Source organism: Phoca vitulina, unplaced genomic scaffold (assembly GCF_004348235.1).
Source record: "Phoca vitulina isolate PV1807 unplaced genomic scaffold, GSC_HSeal_1.0 scaffold57, whole genome shotgun sequence".
NCBI lineage: Eukaryota > Metazoa > Chordata > Mammalia > Carnivora > Phocidae > Phoca > Phoca vitulina.
In genome coordinates this window covers 555,928-576,613 of record NW_022589760.1, presented here as the reverse complement: position 1 = coordinate 576,613, position 20,686 = coordinate 555,928, and the positions used below count along the sequence as shown (strand labels likewise).

Genomic DNA, 20,686 nt, shown 5'->3' with positions numbered 1-20,686 from the left:
ACCACCATTCTACTTTCTGTCTCTATGAATTTGACTACTTTATGCATTTGATTTCCTCATGTAGTGGAATCATACAATGTTTGTCCTTTTGTGACTGGCTTATTTCATTTAGCATAATGTCCTTGTATTAGTCCACTTGGGCTGCTAGAACAAAATACCACAGACTGGGTGGTTTAAACAACAGAAAATTACTTTCTAACGGTCCTGGAGGCTGAGAATTCCAAGATTAGGTGCTGGTAAATTTGGTTTCTCTGACAGCTCTCTTCCTGGCTTGTAGATAACCACCTTCTTGCTATGACCTCACATGGCCTTTCCTCGGTGTGTGCACCTAGAGAGAGAGTGAACACTCTGGTATTTCTTCTTATAGGGACACTAATCCTATCAGATCAGGGGCCCACTCTTTTTTTTTTTTTTTAAGAATATACTTATTTATCTGACAGAGAGAGAGAGAGAGCACAAGCAGGGGGAGCAGCAGAGGGGGAGGGAGAAGAGGCTCCCCGCTGAGCAAGGAGCCCGACATGGGGCTCGGTCCCAGGACCCTGGGATCATGACCCGAGCGGAAGGCAGATGCCTAACCGACTGAGCCACCCAGGCGTCCCACAGGGACCCCTCTTATGACCTCATTTAGCCTTAGTTACTTCCTTAGAGGCCCCATCTCCATTCACAGCCTATACTGGGGGTAAACACTTCAACATATGAATTTTGGGGAGACACACACATTCCGTCGTCCATAATAGTCCTCAAGTTTTCTGTACATTATTTACATAGAATTGGAGTCCTATTCTATGTTTAGTTCCAAAACCTGGTTTTTTAAAATGTAATTTTCGTAGTTATAGAGTACTGTAAAGCCTAGAGCAGCAACAAGAAAAATCCACTAGAAGTTTGCTTCATCCTTTCCCAGGCCAGATTTCTGTTACTCAGAGACAATCACTTTGAAATCTTTTAACTGTTTCTTCTGGAATCACCTCCATATTTCTAAATAACCTATTTATACTTTTATTTCTTAATTTTTAATTTTTATACATCAGTTATGACTTCCTACAATGGAAGGATTCAGTTATCTTATACCTCCCACTCCATATATAACCACACTTCTCCTGCATTCTCTTAATATATTGTTATTTCTCTGTATTTTATTGAATCAATATTAAGTGTTTATATTATGTCTATGTAAATATTACTCAAAGCTGAACCATAAGAAGGGGTAATTAAGAGCACAGAAGCCACCGGACAGCTTTGCTTCAAATCCTGGTTTTGTCACTTAATAGCTGTGCGATCTTAGGCAAATCTCTTAATCTCTCTCTGCCTCACTTTCCCTATATTTAGAATGAAAATAACAATATCTATTTTATTTATTTATTAAAAGATTTTTTATTTATTTATTTTTGCCAGAGAGAGAGAGAGAGAGAGAGAACGAGCGGAGAGGGGCAGAGGGAGAAGCAGACTTCCCGCTAAGCAGGGAACCCAATGCGGACTCAATTCCAGGACCCTGGGATCATGACCGAGCCAAAGGCAGATGCCCAACTGACTGAGCCACCCAGGCGCCCCAGCAATATCTATTTTATAGGATTGCTGTGATAAATGATTCAGCACTCAGTAGTACTTAGAAATTAGCATATATTATATATTATTGTTATTCCTTGTATATATTTTTATTTCCCTTCAATTCTGTTTTTGCTTCATGTATTTTGGGGCTTTGTCTTTAGGTCCATATACATTTATAATTGTTATATCTTCTTTATAGATTGACATTTTCAACATTATAAATGGCCCTTCTTAGTCTCTAATAACAATGTGTGTCTTAAGGTCTAATATTTCTCGTATAAATATAACCATTCCAGGTCTCTTTTGGTTATTGTTGCATGGTAAAACTTTTTTTTATCTTTTGATTGTCAACCTATTTGTGTCTTTGATTCTGAATGTCTTTGGTAGGTAGCATAGATCATATTTTAAAAATCCATTCTGCAATCTCTGCTTTTATTTTTTATTTTTTTGCAATCTCTGCTTTTAAAATGGAGTGTTTAAGGGGTGCTTGGCTGGCTCAGTCAGTGGAACATGTGACTCTTGATCTTGGGGTTGTAAGTTCAAGCCCCACATTGGGTGTAGAGATTACTTGAAAATAAAATCTAAGGGCGCCTGGGTGGCTCAGTCGTTAAGTGTCTGCCTTCGGCTCAGGTCATGATCCCAGGGTCCTGGGATCGAGCCCCGCATTGGGCTCCCTGCTCGGCAGGAAGCCTGCTTCTCCCTCTCCCACTCCCCCTGCTTGTGTTCCCTCTCTCACTGTGTCTTTCTCTGTCAAATAAATAAATAAAATAAAATAAAATAAAATCTAAATAAATAGGAGTGTTTAATACATTTATATTTAATGCAATCACTGATAGGGCAGAATTTAAATCTGCCATTTTGCTATTTGTTTTCTTTCACATTAACATTTTATTTTTAATCAATTAATTTAAATTCAATGAATTAACATATCGTGCATTATTAATTTCAGGGGTAGAGTTCAGTGATTCTTCAGTCTTATATAACACCCAGTGCTCATTACATCACTTGCCCTCCTTAATGTCCATCACCTAGTCACCTCATCCTCCCACCCCCCTCCCCTCCAGCAACCCTCGGTTTCCTGTGATTAAGAGTCTCTTATGGTTTGTCTCCCTCTCTGATTTCATCTTCTTTTATTTTTCCCTCCCTTCCCCTATGATCCTCTGTTTTGTTTCTTAAATTTCACATATGAGTGAGATCATATGATAATTTTCTTTCTCTGATTGACTTATTTCGCTTTGCTATTTGTTTTCTATATGACTTATGTCCTTTTTGTTCCCCTATTCCTTCACTGTTGCCTTCTTTTATGTCAAGTAGACATTTTCTAGTGTACCATTTTCATTCCCTTGTCATTTCTTTTACTATATTTTAGAATATATTCTCTTGGTAGTTGTCCTGGGAATTACAGTGAACAACTTAACTTATAAAAATCGAGTTTAGATCAATACCAATTTAATTTCAAATCTTTGCTCCTAATAGCTCCATTCCCTACCCACTCCTTTGCATTGTTATTATCATACAAATTACATCTTTATACACTGTATGTACATCAACATAGATGTTGTTTTATGAAGTTGTCTTTTAAATCAAATAGAAAAAAATAAAGTTACAACAGAATACATTTATACTGTCTTTCATGTTTCCTATAAGTTGTTGTATGTATTTTAATCCTTTGTTGAGAGCTGGATATTTAGGTAATATAGCAACCCGGGATACTGATGCTCCTCTCAGTGGTCATTTGTTTATTTGTTTGTTGACTTGGTGGGACTAATTCTGGGAAGTTTATTCCCCCCCCACACTCATAGTGTGCATCTCTGATGTCCCAGCTCAGATCTTTTCCCCTTGTTTTCATCTTTTAGCCTGGCTACTTAGGTTTTGCCTTTGGGTTAGCATGTCATTTATTGGTCAAAGGTTGTGCTTAAGTTCCCTCAGTCAGTTAGATATTTACCCTTTATCATTAGATAAGTGTGTAGCTGCTTTCACATTTCAGTGAGTTTACATATTTTGCCTCTCTCCCATTCAGCCAGGGACTAGTAGGTTGGAGGTTTCTTCTCTGATCTTTCCTGAAAGGATATAGCCTTGGACATTCGCACATTCTTTCAGACTGCCAAGGATGACTGTGACTTTATTTTTAATCTTGGCTTTCTAGGATTTGTCCCTGGGTCAGAGTAGCTTATGATTTAGTCAATGATTGGTCAGAGGTTGTGTTTAAGCTCTTTGGCCAGTGAGGCTTTTGCCCTGTGTTTATGGGTCTCTGTGTGGCTTGGGGAATCCTTTCAAGCTTGTTCCATGTCTTTCTCTAATTTTCCTAAGAGTATGCAGCCTAGCATATGCACACAGTCTTCCTGATCTGCACAATTTTATGTGATCTCAAGAGGGCTTTTATTGGTTGTCTCTTTCCCTGGTTCTTTCTAGGAAACTTGTGAATGTTCTGACATTTTTCTTATATTGGTGGTACTAGCCTCTCCACCAGGATCTCCTTTGTTTTTTTGACAATGCCTGCCAAAATGCATGGAATTTTCTACTACCTTTTCCAAATTATTTCAGTCCCTTCAGTCAGAGCTGTGGCATTCCTCATCCTCGTGTCCTGCCTTTCTTCTTGGGAAGAACCCTTGAACCACTGCACCAGAGCTGAAAGCAGGCACCTGCTTTTACCTGAGTAAAACTCCTGCTCTGTGAGATGGTGCTGGGAAGGGATATCAGTTCCTGATCTTTTGGGCTTGCCCCTCCTAGAATAGAAAAATTATTTGAGGATATAATTGTTAACCATTTCCCAGATATTTTGAGCGTCATAAATTTACATATTCAAGAAGGTCAATAAATCCCAAGCAGGATGAACTCAAAGAAAAGCATGCCTGGACACATCTTATCTAACTACTAAAAACCAAAAGTAAAGAAAAAACCTTGAAAGTAGCTAGAGGAAAATAACACATTACTTATAGGGGAACAACAATTTGAAAGACCGTGGTTTTCTTATCCCAAACAATGAAGCTCAGAAAATAGTGGAATAACAACATCTTTAAAGTGTTTAAAGGAAAGAATTGCCAAACCAAAGTTATACTTCAAGAACAGAGATGTAATAAAGATGTTCTCAGATGAAGGAAAACCAAGAGAATTTGTTGCCAACAGACATGTTGTAAAAAAAAAAAAAAAATGCTAAAGGAAGGTCTCCAGCCTAAAGGGAAATGATACCAGGGGGAAATCTGGAATTCAGGAATGAAGGAGAAGCAGTAGAAATGGTTAATATCTGGGTAAATATAAAAAACTTCTGTTTTTTGAAAACAGTGATGACATCGTATTAGTTCCTTACTGCTGCTGTAACAAGTTATTGAAAATTCAATGGCTTAAAACAAGACACATTATCTTACAGTTCTGGAGGTCAAAAGTCTAAAATGGGTTGACAGAGCTATGTTCCTTCTGGATGCTCTAGTGGAGAATCCATTTCCTTGCTTTTTCCACCTTCTAGAGGCTGCTTGAATTCCTTTGCCCATCGCCCCACGTCACTCTGATGTGTGATTCTGTCATCACATCTTATATGACACTTCTGCCCCCCTTATACGGACCCTTGTAAAAAATTTTTTAAAAAAAGGACCCTTGTGATTACATTGGGCCCACCCAGCCAATCTAGCATAATCTTCCTATCTCAATATCCTTAATTTAATCACATCTGCAAAGTCCCTTTTGCCATATAAGGTAACTTAATCACAGATTCCAATATGTAGACATCTTTGAGGAGACATTCTTTTTCCTACCACAACATCATCAAGGATCCACAAATTTTTAAAAATAATTTAAAGTGTTCTAGAGCATAGGAAAAGGTGGAAATCTACCCAATTAATTATATAAGGTTTCATAAGACTTATACCAAAACAAAGAGGACTAGAACTAAAACAGTAAACCAGAGGTCAAACTAAACTATAAATATAAATGCAAAAGTCCAAAAATATTATCAAATTCAATATAGCACTGTAGTAAATAGAATAGTGATAATGGTCCCTATTTTTTGTGCTAGCTGTATTAGATTAGCATCAATGTTATGGAGGTTATGCATGGGCTGAATAACATGGACTTCCACTCACCAATGTTGATCTTGTGCTAACACTGCTGAGTGCCCAAACTGACAACAAAATAAGATTGTGAAGAACCATTCAATACAATAAGACAGTATTTCCTGGGGATACCAGTCAGCCCCATGGTGGTAGGATTATTATATGGGACACCACTCATCATGGTGAGAACAGACATTTTTCCTTATGGAAATAAATATTCTGGACACACATTTATCTTCTTTGCTCATGATGATTCTTCAGTGCCACCATCCATTGACTTCCAGAATGCCTTAATCATCATCGGGTTATCCTAGGTAACAGTATTGTCTCTGACCAAGGAACTCATTTAATGGTAGATGAAGTACAATAATGGAGTCATATCCAAAGATTCACTAATCTGTATTGCTTACTCCATCATGGAGAAGCAGCTCGCCTGATAGAAAAGTAAATGAATTACTGAGAGCTTAGTTATAGGATCAGATGTTCCGTGTTGAGAGTGCTATACTACAAGAATATAATGGCTGCTTTAAAACCAGTGACCAATATATGGTGGTATTTCCTTCATAGTGAGGATACACGAGTCTGGGAATGAAGGGATGGAGGAGGGAGTGGCCCCTCTCACTATCACACCAATTAACCCAGTAGGAAAAAATATATATATTTTTGTCTCCACAACCTTGGGCTCAGCAGGTTTGGAGGTTCCATTTTCCAAGGGATGAATATTTCCCACAGGGAATAAGGCCATGGTTGCATTAAATTGAAAGCTGAAACTGCAACCTGGCCATTTTGGTCTCCTTATGCAATTGAACTGACAGGCAGAGAAAGGGGTTACTGTACCTGCTGGAGTGACTGAATCCCGTTACCAAGGGGGAGTAGAGTTGCTGCTATACAATGAGAACAGGAGAAGTTTGCGTGGAGCCCATTAGGGCACCTCTTAGTACTCATTTGCCCAATAGTCCTGGTCAATGGGAAAATGCAAAAATCCAATAAAGATAGGATTGAAGGTTAGGGTCACTACATCAGGGAAAGAACTATGAAAAGCTAAGGGGCATATGAAATGGATTATTGACTTTGGCCTCATGACCAGCTACAGAGGGGAGCTGTGGCAGCTAGGTGTATCTTTGTTGATAATTTTTTTCCTTCCTTTCTCTTATATATGAAAAATACTGGAGATGGTTGTTATAAATTAGGTTTCAGGTGGAGAGCATGAATTGACATTACTCAATGACAGTACAGAGGCTGATGGGTCTTTTTGTCCCTTCCTCCCTGTTGGAGATGAGTTTCTTTATTTGAGTAAAGGGCAAGAATGGATGCTGAGTGGCTAAAAGGGTGAACTATGTTGGCTAACCTTTATTTAACCTCACCTCCTGATCAATTTCCTGCCCCTTGGTCCTGTTCTATGCCCTGGGAGGCTGACTCCTATGGATTGTATTCCCTAGGCACCTTTCCTAGTTGGAATCTCTTTGGATTTGGCCAATGGAATACACTTACAGAACTTTGGAGGAACAGAGAAGACAATTTATTTTCTTCCCTGTTCCCTCACTGATTTGGGCTGTGTTTTATTGGCAGTGACTGCCAATAAGTATACTGGCAGTGATGGGCCAAGACTTCAGCTCCTGCAGAAGGTCCCTCTTCCATGGCCCTAGTTCTGACCAAGAAGTCCCTCAGGTTTGAGGGACAAACACCAGGAGCATTCTCATAAAAATCAGGAAAAAGACAAGGATGCCAGTTTTTTTCACAATTATTTAACACTGTTCTGGAAGTACTACTTAATGCAATTATCTGAGAAGGGAATGTGATATTAATATTGGAAAGGAGGAGCCAAGATGATCATTACTGCAAATGAAACAAATCTAAGAGAATCAACTAAAAACTATTTGAAACTTTAGGAATTCCATAAAGAGGCTGGCTATAAAATCAACTGCAAAAACCAACCACTTTCATATATAAAAACAATAAACAGAAAAAGTAAGATAAAGAAACGATTCAACTTACAATAGCCATGGAGAATAGTAAGCTACTTAAGAATACCCTTGGGGTGCCTGTGTGGCTCAGTCGTTAAGCGTCTGCCTTCGGCTCAGGTCATGATCCCGGGGTCCTGGGATCGAACCCCGCATCGAGCCCCGCATCGAGCCCCGCATTGGGCTCCCTGCTCTGCGGGAAGCCTGCTTCTCCCTCTCCCACTCCCCCTGCTTGTGTTCCCTCTCTCACTGTGTCTCTCTGTGTCAAATAAATAAATAAAATCTTAAAAAAAAAAAGAATACCTTTAACAAAAAATCTGCAAGACATACTCATTAATTCAACAAGTATTTATTAATAATCTATAGTGTGCCAGGCAATGCTCTAGGAGTTATTTTTTTTTTTAATTTAGAAATGCTGCTGAGGAAAAAGAATGAAGACAACTAGAAAAAATGGGTTCTTATATAGAAAGATATTCTTTCTTCCTCAGTTTTATTGAGATATAATTGACATATAATTTTATGTAAGTTTAAGGTGTACAATGTGATGATTTGATACACATATATATTGCAAAATGATTATCACCATATGGTTAGTTAACACATCATCATACCATATAATTATCACCTTATTTGTTGTAGTTGTTGTGGTGAGAACATTTAAGATCTACTCTCTTAGCAACTGCCAAGTATACAATACAGTACTGTTAACTATAGTCACCGTGCTGTTCATTTAGATCCCCAGAACTTATTCATCTTATAACTGGAAGTTTGTACCAACATCGCCTCATTTCTCTCTTTCCCCAGCCTCTGGCAACCACCAATCTACTCTCAAGTTTCTATGAGTTTGGCTCTTTTAGATTCCACATGCAAGTGATAATCATACAGCACTTGTCATTCTTTGTCTGAGTTATTTCACTTAGCATAATACCGTCCAAGTTTATCCATGTTATTGCAAATGGCAGGATTTCCTTATTTTTATGAATGAACAACAACAAATATATATATTCATATATAATATATAAATATAATATGTGTATTTTAATTCAGTCATCCATTGATGAACATTTTGGTTGTTTTTGTGTCTTGGCTATTGTGAATAATGCTGATATAATGTGAATGTGCTGATATAATGTGAATAATGCTGCAATGCACATGGGGGTGCAGATATCTCTTTGACAGAGTGATTTCATTTTCTTCAGACAAATACCCAGAAGTGGAATTACTGGATCGTATAGTATTTTTATTTTTAATTTTTTGAGGATCCTCCATACTGTTTTCCCTGGTGGCTGTACCAATTTACATTCCCACCCACAGTGCACAAGGGTTCCCTTTGTCTCTATATCCTCACCAGCAATTGTCTTTTCTTGTCTTTTTAATGATAGCCATTCTGACCTGTGTGAAGTGGTAAGATATTCTTATAAAGATGCCAGTTATCCCTCAGTTAGCTCATAAATTAAGTGTAACCTAAATTGGAATAAAGATAGGATTTTAAGGGAATGTAACAAGATAATACATTTTATGTCTAAATAAACACACGTGAATAGGCAGGTAAATTATGAAAAAGAGTGATTAAAGAGGCTTTATCCTCCCAGATATTAAAAAATATTATAAAGATACTATAATTAAAACAGTCTGGTACGTAAAAAGAAAAAAAACAACAGATTCAAGCAACATAATAAAGAATCAAGAAATATATCCAAATATACGTGGCTTTTCAGCTTATGATAAAGGTGACATTTTATTTATTTATTTATTTTTTGTTTCAAGTTTTTATTTAAATTCTAGCTAGTTAACCTATAGTGCAGTATTAGTTTCAGGAATAGAATTTACTGACTCATCCCTTACATATAACACCCAGTGCTCATCACAGCAAATGCTTCCTTAATACCCATCACCCATTTAGCCCATCCCCTGCCCACCTCCTTCTATCAAATTTCAGCTTGTTCTCTATAGTTAAGAGTCTTTTTTATGGTTTGCCTCTCTCTCTCTCTCTTCTTTTTTTCATAAAGGTGACGTTTTAAATCAGCGAGCTGGAGAAAGATTATTTGATAATTGGCACTGGACAATTTCCTAACTATTTGGAAAAAAAAATATTCCATGTGTTCAATAAAGCTGGAGAAAATGTATTTACAATGACATTAGGAGGTTACTTGCTTTATTCACCATGTTGACATTTATACAAATGGTTCAAAAGCAATGGTGAGGAAAATTGCTGGTGCCTTACTGGTAACAAAGGCAATGCCACCAAAAAAATTCCATATGAGCCAAAAATTTAAATACTAAAAAATGTACATTAAAAAATGTACATAAACATTAGAAGAAAATACAGGTCTTCCTAACCAGGGCACACAACCCCAAAAATGTAAACAAATAATTGATAAATTTTGTATCATAAAGATTTAAAAATTCCATATTGCAGAAGTCCAAAAAATTATAAACTGGGAATATATTTATAACACTTATGATAGTCAAAGAGCTCATTTCCTTGATATACAGAAAGTTCTAATGTATTAATAAGAAAAAGATGAAAAGCTTAATGGAAAAATGGGGAAAAGCAATTCATAGAAAGAAATATACAAATGGTTAACAAACCTATGAGAAGATGCTTAATCTCACTTATAATTAAATAAATTGAAAAATTTTGGAGCAGAACATGGAATATATATACATCAAAATTTAAGAGGTGAAGTTGGCAACATCTACTTTGACCCAGTGGTTTCACTTCCAGGAATTTATCACAAGAAAATAATGCCACGATTGTCAAAAAATATGTGTATGAAGGCTTCCACTTTAACATTTTTGTAATAGACCAAGATTGGGAAGAGGCTAAATATCAATCAGTGATAGATTGGTAAAATTTTGGTAAATCCATACTGCAGAATATTATTGTATCTGATAAAATAATGTACATAATACATTAGGTGAACAAATAGTTTGCATTCTATGACCCAAAATTATTTTTAAAAGCTATGTGTATATACACTCACATACAATGTACCTACTTATATATGTATACATATATATATATAGTTGTTGTTGTTGATGATATCTATAAAATAACAACAAAACCTGGAGAGTCAATTGAAAAGTTAACAGTGATTTTCCCAGGATTTATGCTAGGATTGAGGTATATGGGTTATCATGGTGGTTATCAGAAAGGTGGAGAATTTGAACATTCTTATTTTCAGCTGCCTTCCTTTCCTAGTTAATACTTGCTTTTCTTCATCTCAGCTCAAATTTTCCCTCCCTTTCCCCCCACAAGGAAGTCTTCTTTGATCCCCAGACTCTGCCACTTCTTTTACTATACTAATAATGTTCCTTTCATTCACAATATTTTTTCGGTTTGTATGCATGTGTGATTATTTCATTAAGGTCTTGTTTCCACTATGAGAGCAGAATCAGTGTCTGTTTTTGCTCACCAACATATTCACAATAAGCACAGGATTTATGGCAATTCTTCCTGGTCCCCTCTCTCTCCCAATATTGTGATATGGACAACTGAATTTTTCTCAGTCTTATATAAGGGGTTATAAAAATGCAGCTTTAATTAATTTTTAAAGATTTTATTTATTTGAGGGGGGAGGGAGAGGGCATGAGCAGGGGGAGGGGCAGAAGGACAAGCAGACTTCCCGCTGAGCAGGGAGACCAATAGGGGGGTGTGGATCCCAGGACCCTGAGATCATGACCTGAGCTGAAGTCAGATGTTTAACCGACTGAGCCACCCAGGCACCCTAAAAGTGCAGCTTTTATTTATTTATTTTTTTTAAAAGATTTTACTTATTTATTTGACAGAGAGAGACACAGCAAGAGAGGGAACACAAGCAGGGGAGTGGGAGAGGGAGAAGCAGGCTTCCCGCTGAGCAGGGACCCCATGGGGGGCTCGATCCCAGGACCCTGGGATCATGACCTGAGCCGAAGGCAGACGCTTAATGACTGAGCCACCCAGGCGGCCCCCCATTTTTTTAAGATTTTATTTATTTATTTGACAGAGAGAGACACAGCGAGAGAGGGAACACAAGCAGGGGTAGCAGGAGAGAAGTGCAGCTTTTAGACATCACCCTCCCACTCACACAAAAACAGAAGGAGAACACATCGGAAACAAACAGCAAACTCACACTAAATGGTGAAATATTAGGGGCATTCCCATTTACTTCAGGAACAAGGTTGGGAGGCCCTCAATCACCATTATTCAACATCGTTCTGGAGGTTCTGGTCAATGCAGTACATCCAGAAAATGAAAGAATAAGAGATATAAATATCGGAAAAGAGGAAATTAAAAAAATCATCATTTGCAGATGCTAGATGCAAATGCAGATGCATTTGCTAGAAAAACCAAATGTATCAACTGAAAAATTATCAGAAATACTAATTATTTTTCCTTAGATAGGCAATAACCTGGTAGAAAATATAATCATAAAAGGAATGTCATCCCCCCAAACAACAAAACAATAAACTACCTAGGAATAAACTTAGCAAGTAATGAGTATAACTTACCTGAAGAAACAAAATTTGTTGAAGATCATAAAAGTCGACATAGACTCAATTTTTAAAGATGTCAGTCCTCAAATCAAAGTGCAGATTCATTGCGCTTTATGTCACTAAATGTCAACCGTCTTATTCTGTGTATTGTTGTTCAACCTGGAACTGGACACATGCATACATATACTTTTTGTATTTGCATGAAGAAAGGTGGAAATTGTTAAAAGTGGTTGGTGGTGGAACAGGAGTTGCAGGGCACTTTCACATTCTACCTCATACATTTCTGCATTGTTTGCACATTTAAAAAAAAATAAGAAATGTGTATAATGAGAGAGAAAGAGGCAGAGAGAGAGATTGAGAGAGAGAGAGAAAGGAAGAGATTGATTTCTACTCCGGGGATATATCTTTTTTCCTAGGCAAGTAGTTCATTATTTTGTTAAAGTCATGGATGCCCTTGAGAATCTGGTGAGAGCTATGACCCCTCTCTCCACTAAAATGAACATAGGTATGTGCATAACGTTGATACAATTCCAGGGACAGCACAGAAGTGGTCAGCTGAGGAAGCCCAGTCTAGGTTAATCAGTATGGTCAGTGGGGAGACTCCCTGGGGCCCCGGCATACATTTGGCTGAGGGGGCAGCAAAGGGGGCGTGGGCTGCAGGCAGTGACCCTGCAGCAAGGCTAGGTTCTCCCAGGGTGCCCTGTGGCGAGGAGGCCAGAGGTAAGAGGCCCAGCTGGCTGCACCTCTCAAGCCAGGTGGTAGCAGCCGCGTCAGGAGCCATGTTAACTAAGGCACCATGAATGAGGGCAGAGCAGGCCGACCTGGGGGCTTCCCCCAGGCAGCAATCACTTCTTCATGGAAACCCACAGCTGCAGGGCTATGTGGGAACAGCAGTCCCTTCTATGTATCCCTGAGTCACATCCCTGGGAATTTGGGGGGAGGGAGGGAGAAAGGGAAGAAGCCAGAGACAGTGATTCAAGTTGGTCCCCTGAGTAAAGGTGGCGTTTGCCATCTTGGTCACCTGTCCATGTGTACTTTTAGAGCGAGCGACAGAGTCAAGTGGCTGAATGCAGGGAATAAGAGGCTCTGGAATACGGGAGGAGGTGGAGGGTCAGCACCTTCCTCCCCCACTTGACAAAGCTGAGAGATCAGACCATTTCTACATTCCTCACACCCTCAGCTGCCTCCTCCTTCGTGGACTGGAATGTAATCCAGGGGCAGGTCTCAGAAGAGCCATCAAATCACAACAGGTTCCTGCAGCATTCGTCAAGACTTTGGGACAGTAAATACACGTCTTTCTTTTCTTTTTTTTTTATCATTTAAATTTTTTATTGTTGTGTTAATCCCCATACATTACATCATTAGTTTTAGATATAGTGTTCCATGATTCATTGTTTGTGCATAACACCCAGTGCTCCATGCAGAACGTGCCCTCCTCAATACCCATCACCACGTCTTTCTTTAATCAAACAAGACAGGATTGTGTTGCTTTTGTTTTATCAAATTGTAAGTTGATCCCAAAGTAGAAAAAGTAGTAGATCATTTACATTAACTGGCCAAACTTAGACGACTAAGGATTAGATCTCTTTGTGGAATAATTCATAGATAGTCTGAAAAATTTGTTTTCAATTTTAAAACGGGTTAGTATGTTTCGAAAGCTGCCATTTTGTTATAACCAGTAGAAACATTTTTCTTGTACTATAACAAAATATGACGTAATTAATGAGGGCTTTTGGGTTCCCCCCCACTTAAATTCTCCACTCAAATGAAAATAGCATCATTTTATTTTCTCAATATAAAAGTAATGCATTACTGATTTTAAGAAATGAACAGGAAAGTTTAAGAAAGTAAGAGACTCCCACTACGTATAATCTTTTCTGAGATCTTTCCTCCCATTTCATAGAGGGGTGCAGGGAAAATGCTGGCCCTTCATGGCTGGGGGTGGGGGGGGAGTGAGAGAAGGGGAGAAGCAATTGGACAGGGAGTAGAGAAAAAAACCTATTCCTCAAAGAGGAAGAAAAGACCAACGGACGAGGGAACAGATGCAGCTTCTCCCTGTTAACCGGAGAAAGGCAAATTCCAGCCACAAGGAGAAGCTCTCCTCGGTCTCTGGGATTGGCAGAAGAAAATGAGTGGCAGGCCCCGATGGAGCCGGGAAGGAAAGGGGTGGGCCAGCTCCTGCCGCACTGCTGGTGGGAGTGGTAATTGGGGTCCGGAACTCACGGGTGACGTGGCCCTCACGTGGGCAGGAGCCGACGTTTGCAGACGTCCTTCTCATCCTGGTCCTGGTTTGGTCCGGTTGCCAGCTCCCTATTACCCCGAGGCCGGGCGGGCCTGTGGCCCGGGAAGGACGAGGAGGTAACTGCCGGGATCCCAGCAGGTCGGTGTGCGGATGGGCGCTGCCCGGGGGAATCCCTGCGGTGCGGGGAGCGGAGGGGGAGACCAAAGAGGGACGACGCCTGCTTTCTCCACAGCCTTGCACTACCCCTGGCCCTTCCAAGAACAAAAATGGTGGACTCTGGGGTGCGGCTTCCAGGGGCGACCCCAGACCAGGAGGGAGGAAATCTGCAAACTTTGGCATCCAGGGCCTTGAATCGGGAAGGGCAGATAGTAAGATTCTTGCCCTGGGTGCTGGTCCGTCTACCAAGCCAGAACCTTGGGGCTGTGCGTCTGTCATTCCCCACGTCTTTCAGTAGGGCGCTGTACCTCGCAGAGCAAAGAGTAACGAATCTGCCCCAGTCCCTGCGGGTCTGGGTAGAGGTGGGATTGCCCCGCATCCCCGGAGGGGTGGGGGTGGCCGCGGTCCCTTACTTAACTTGGGCCCATTTCTGACTCCAGCTGTCTTCCTGTTATTTTATGTAGGAAGAAGGATGTGACAGTACCCACAGGGAAAATGGCTGTCGTTGGGGGTGGAAATGCATCGGGGAGGGGGCTCTTCTTTTGCTCCTCAGGTTTTCCTTACTCCCTCGCCCCGCCTCCTCCCTTTCCAGTTGTTCAGAAGGGGTGTGGTTTTTGCTGGGAAAATGGCCGACCAGTGAGGGTGGGGGCTGCGGGAGTGGGTGAATGGACGCCGGGCAGGAAGAGGGCTGATGTCAGCGGAGTCCTGAGAAGTGGGGGTAGGGGTGAGAGGCCAAAAGATGAAATCCGGTGGACAACCAGGATCCTGAATTTGGAAAAGCTGGTATTGGGACTCTCTGAAGTGCTGTTCTGTCTGCCCAGCTGTCTGTCTCTGTCCTGTCGTTTGTGTGTCTGTGGATCTTGCACTTTAGGGCCAATTCAACCCTAGAAAGCAGGCAGAAGAGGAAAATTGTCCAGAAAAAGTAGGTCAGAGTGAGGGTGGTGGCACTATTTGGGGACCCCTGGGGTGGAGAATTGCGAGGACTGCAAACCCGAGGGAGCCCATGGACTTTCTCCGCATCCCCCTCCTTTCCTCCTCTTTATTCCATTTCAGAGCTTTCAAAACAAAGTGCTCTGCAGGTAGACGACACAGAAGGAAGTGGCTGGGGGGTGAAGTGTCACGAGAATCCTGAAGTGGGGGTGGGGAGGATCTTGCTCCAAATTACTCTTCGGAGTACGGTGTCCTGGGTTTGCTCTGTCTGTCAAGCACTCAGTCTCAGAGTTATCAGTCCTTAGATTTAGTGGAGGAGGCGGAAACTGAGATGAGGGAGGAAGGAAATTGCTCCGGAGCAGTGGAGGTTGGTGTAATGGGTGGAGGGAGGGGTGTCCCCGTACCTCTGAGATGGTGGGGGCGGCGGAGGCAAGCGCCAGTTGGAAACCTTTGTGCATTTTGCCGTCTGCCTTCAGCACTCGCTCCACCACCATCCATTTTATTACAGGGAAAGGGAAGTGACTGACCAGGGTGGGGTGGAGGATCGAAAAAGATAAAGGAGATGGGGAAGGGAGATACTGAATTTCAAAGCCACAGCTCTGTGACTGAGGAGTGGAGGGTTGGGCTACACAGAACTGGGACCAGAGATTCCGGAGGGGGAAGTGGGTCCCATCCAGGGTGAGGTTCTTCTGTCCCTTGAGCGTTCAGCATCCTCCTCCCCACCCCTTTGTATGCAGGTTTGCAGGACGCAGTGGACTCCCAGGCAAGGAAGAGAAGGAAGAAACTGCCTGGACCTGTGCGGGTGTATGTCGGGGTGCCACTAGCCCCAGGACATCTGGAGGGGTAGGGGAGGTAGGGAACTGATTAGATGCCTTAAATGTAACCTACTGGGGTGGGATGGTTGAACGTGAGGTTGGAGAGTCTGGAGGTGGGAAAAATTTTCCAAAGTTACCTTCCCCGTAGAGGAAAGGAATCAGTGATCCAGCCCTGAGTCCCTGTCACGTCCCCGTCCGTTTGTTGGTCCGTAGTTCAGGCTGTCCGCATGCAAAGGCACAAAATGGGGAGACGGACGCCTTAAATCTTTCCTTCATTCCTAGGTTCTGCTGTTACCTGCAAGCTGCCACAGGGCCCGCCAGCTGTCGCTGAAGACTCCGCCCCCAACAGGAGCCCTGCTCTGGGCCAGAGCGGTCCCACTCCACCCTGGTTAAGAATTTGGTTCAGACCTTCACCCCAGCATGGGCCGTACTCGGGAAGCTGGTTGTGTGGCCGCCGGTGTGGTGATCGGGGCAGGCGCCTGCTACTGCGTCTACAGACTGACCTGGGGAAGAGATGAGAGTGAGAAAATCTGGGACGACGACGAGGAAGACGATGAGGAAGAATCTAGTGATATTGTAGAGACTGGGGTCGAGACTGGGAAAGGAGCTAAGGCTAATGCTGGGGTGGGGGCTGGAGCTAGACTTCAGGGTGAATCAAAGGTCAAGGCTGAGGTGGGCATGGAGCTCCAGAGTGGCTCAGATGTAAAGGCGGAGGCCCACTTGGGGGCCCGGAGCGGAGGTGGCCTAGAGGCCAAGGCCAAAGCCCTTTTCAGCACTCTGAAGGAACAGGCAAGTGCAAAGGCAGGCAGAGGAGCCCGGTTGGGCACTATCTCTGGGAACAGGACCTTGGCACCCAGTTTACCCTGCCCAGGAGGCAGGGGTGGAGGCTGCCACCCCACCAGGAGTGGGGCTAGGGCTGGAGGTAGGGCAAGTGGAAAAACCAAGGGAAGAACCCGAGGGAAGAGCACCAGGACTCCAGCCACAGCATGGCCTGTTCGCAGGGGCAAGTTCAACTTTCCCTATAAAATTGATGATATTCTGGGTGCTTCTGACCTTCAAAAGGTTCTTAACATCCTGGAAAGATCAAATGATCCTTTTATTCAAGAAATAGCCTTGGTCACTCTGGGTAACAATGCAGCATATTCTTTTAACCAAAATGCCATTCGTGAGTTGGGCGGTCTTCCAATTATTGCAAAACTGATAAAAACGAAAGATCCTATTATTAGGGAAAAAGCTTACAATGCCCTTAATAACTTGAGTGTGAATGCTGAAAATCAGGGCAAGATTAAGACCTATATCAGTCAAGTGTGTGATGACACCATGATCTGTCGCTTGGACTCGGCTGTGCAGATGGCTGGACTAAGACTGTTAACCAACATGACTGTGACTAATCATTACCAACATCTGCTTTCCTATTCTTTTCCAGACTTTTTTGCTTTGTTATTCCTGGGAAATTACTTCACCAAGATTCAGATTATGAAACTGATTATAAACTTTACTGAAAATCCAGCCATGACAAGAGAGTTGGTCAGTTGTAAAGTACCGTCAGAATTGATTTCCCTCTTTAATAAAGAATGGGACAGAGAGATTCTTCTTAATATCCTTACTCTATTTGAGAATATAAATGACAACATAAAAAACGAAGGGCTTGCATCGTCTAAGAAGGAATTCAGCAGAAGTTCACTTTTTTTCTTATTCAAAGAATCTGGAGTGTGTGTTAAGAAAATCAAGGCATTAGCAAATCACAATGATCTGGTGGTGAAAGTAAAAGTCCTAAAAGTATTGACCAAACTCTAATTGGGAGTAGGTCCCAAACAATCTCGAGATAATTTTTTAGTGTGCACTGGGAACAATGCATTTTGTAAATTCTTTGTTTTCCACTGTGCTTACATGGCAAGGAGATCCTTTCAGCTCCTACTCTGGAATAATGAATATCAAGGGTCATCAACAGTGATGTTACTTGTGGTGGCTCGTTTTAGTCTGGACCATTGTAATGATTTAATGAATCCTAGAGCTTGTATAAAGAGATCATTTATTGATTCCATCTTGCTACCTAGATTGAGATATTTTTTACTCTTTCCTCTACCTAAACCGACAGCAGACTAATCATAAATAAGCTACACTTTTGTATTGGTTTACATTTGTTAATCTTAGACTTGTGTTTCATCAATAAAGTTGTGTGTTTTAACCAGCAAAAAAAAAAAAAAAAAAAAATGGATCACGTCCTTGAGTTTATGATCTATTTGGAAAGGCAAGATATAGTATGGAAACAAAAATATGCTAACAAAGCCACAAGCCTTCCCATCAGTGCAGAAACTTCTGCAGGCAGCAGTGTTCAGGCAAAGCCGTACAGAGGAGGGGGACACTTGGGTAAGCTGGGCTTGAAGGATAGGAAGAAAATGGGGATGTTTGGAGACCAACTGGTGACTTGGAGGCAAATTTTGTGTTCCGTTAAATACTGTCATGACACAAAGTAGCACTACGGTATTCACTGGTATTAGATAGACTTCTTTCGCCCATAGTTCGGCATCGCTGAAGTTACGGCGCCTCTCACAGCTGATGGCACCTGAACATCGTTCCATACTTGAGTTAGAAGTATTGTTTTCCTTTTGTAGTGGCATGTAAAATAATGATGCATCTAAAAATCAAAGGCATCTTAGATCAGTGAAATTCTGTTTCTAGTCACCGAGAAAAATGTAAAACTGTGTTAATACTTAAAGGGTGTATTTGCTCCATAATAAGTACATCATTTTGTACTGATAGAGGTTTTGCGGTGGTTTGAGTTAAGGAAATTGGCAGAGGGTTGAGGAGGAGTCCTCAAGCTCCCCCTACTGAAGGAATGTTTAAATCGAGGCAATCTGTGCTGTTGCAACACTACCCTATTCATATTGCAGATGGTGATTTAGAGCGAACAAAGCAACATTTAATCAATCTCATTAATGTTAATTTAAATGGTTTTTTCAGTTTTATGGCTTGGTTTATTTTTAATTTGTGAGGTTTTTTTTTGTTTTAAACTTTGTATGAGAGTGAAGGTTGGTAGAATATACCGCCCCCAAATATGCCCCTTTGGCATAAGGATTATTTTGAGCTAAAAGCATTTGGAAGGGCCCCTGGGTGGCTCAGTTGGTTAAGCAGTTAAGCGTCTACCTTCAGCTCAGGTCATGATCCCAGTGGGATCAAGCCCTGCTTCGGGCTCCCTGCTCAACGGGGAATCTGCTTCTTCCTCTGCCCCACCCCCCTGCTTGTGCTCTCTCTCACACACACAAAAATAAATAACATTTAAAAAAATTAAAAAGTAAAAGCATTTGGAAAATAACAGGTACAAGAAAGGCACTCTGACCTGCCCTTTTCTTCCTGAAGGCAGGAGATAAAAATCCCATGTGAAAATTGTCTTCCCTATACCAGGAGGAAAGACAAATTCTTATCACCAGAGATGGGGAGTTGAGGCTGAGAGAATTCTGTACAAACAGATCTTGTTAAAATAAATTTTACCTTCCCCTGGTCTCCCCATATTTTAGTTACTTTTACACAATTGTCTGCCTTCCTTCAACCTATTATATAAGCACTTAGATTTTGCCACTTGTTTGGATCTTCATTTCCTTATGAGGGCTTCTATGTCACATAAAACAGATGTAAAATAAATTTCTATGCTTTTCTCTTGATTAAAGTGATAATTTCAGACAAAACTAGAAGCCCTTGAGTTTTCTCTTTTTTAAAGAACAGTATTACTCAAATTTGATAAGCAACACATTTATGTACAAGACATGTATATTATAGAAGAAAAAAGTGTGTGGTACCTAATATTTTTCAGACACTGATTGGCATTTTATATAGTTCCTACCCCCTCCACTTAATCTCCTCAATGATCCTGTCAAGTAAGTTTTATATTTTTACTGCAGAAGAAATGAGACTTGGAGAAGCTAGGTAAGTTTCCCAAGATCACTTCATTAGTAAGGGCTAGAGCCACTAGCCTTCCAAACTTGAGCAATTGGTTGCTTTAAAATCGCTTTGTATGGAACCAAATGTCTGTATAATGCTTCGATTAGATACTTGACACAAAACTCTCCTTGATGAAGACACAGATGAAGATGATATTCTTTATGTCGAGTCCATAGCTTTATAGATACCCACATAGCAAGGTGTAGAAGAAAGAGTAAAATCTTGGGAGTTGCCAATAGTTGAGGTTCAGATGAGAAACAGAGAAAATAATATTTATCTTGGTGCTCCTATATGTCAGGTAAGATGAACAGTTTGGGTATTGAGCAAATAATAATGACCTTTGTATTGATTTGTTCAAGTTGGGGTGCTGAGTGACTTTTATAAAATTAGATGATATTGTAACTAAATTTTCGGAGCCTGATTAAAATTTTTTCTAATTTTCTCCTAAAAAATAATCATTGGAGATACTTGAGAAAATAGAGACAATGAGACTCGTTTTCTAACCCAGATGTATAGCTTGAACATCTAAAAAAACATTCATGGGGCGCCTGGGTGGCTCAGTCAGTTAAGCAT

The 20,686-nt window shown here is 41.0% G+C and overlaps 1 protein-coding gene across 20 annotated transcripts in view; it reads left to right on the top strand.

The window, feature by feature from the left end:
• Positions 1-19,294, top strand: part of LOC116623100 (armadillo repeat-containing X-linked protein 1) — a 39,729-nt gene extending 20,435 nt beyond the window's left edge. For 12 of the 20 annotated variants that reach the window (XM_032389997.1, XM_032389996.1, XM_032389994.1 and 9 more), the window contains one exon: positions 16,097-16,211. Coding sequence is in view for 7 of the 20 variants with exons in the window: in XM_032390001.1 (XP_032245892.1) it covers positions 16,595-17,971 (1,377 nt within the window). In the remaining 13 variants the exon portion in view is untranslated. Of the gene's footprint in view, positions 1-9,561; positions 10,426-14,246; positions 14,412-16,096; positions 16,212-16,456 lie in introns of those variants that run through there. The other 8 variants (XM_032390001.1, XM_032389999.1, XM_032389998.1 and 5 more) reach the window with 6 other exon arrangements.
• The last annotated feature ends 1,392 nt before the right edge of the window (positions 19,295-20,686 follow it).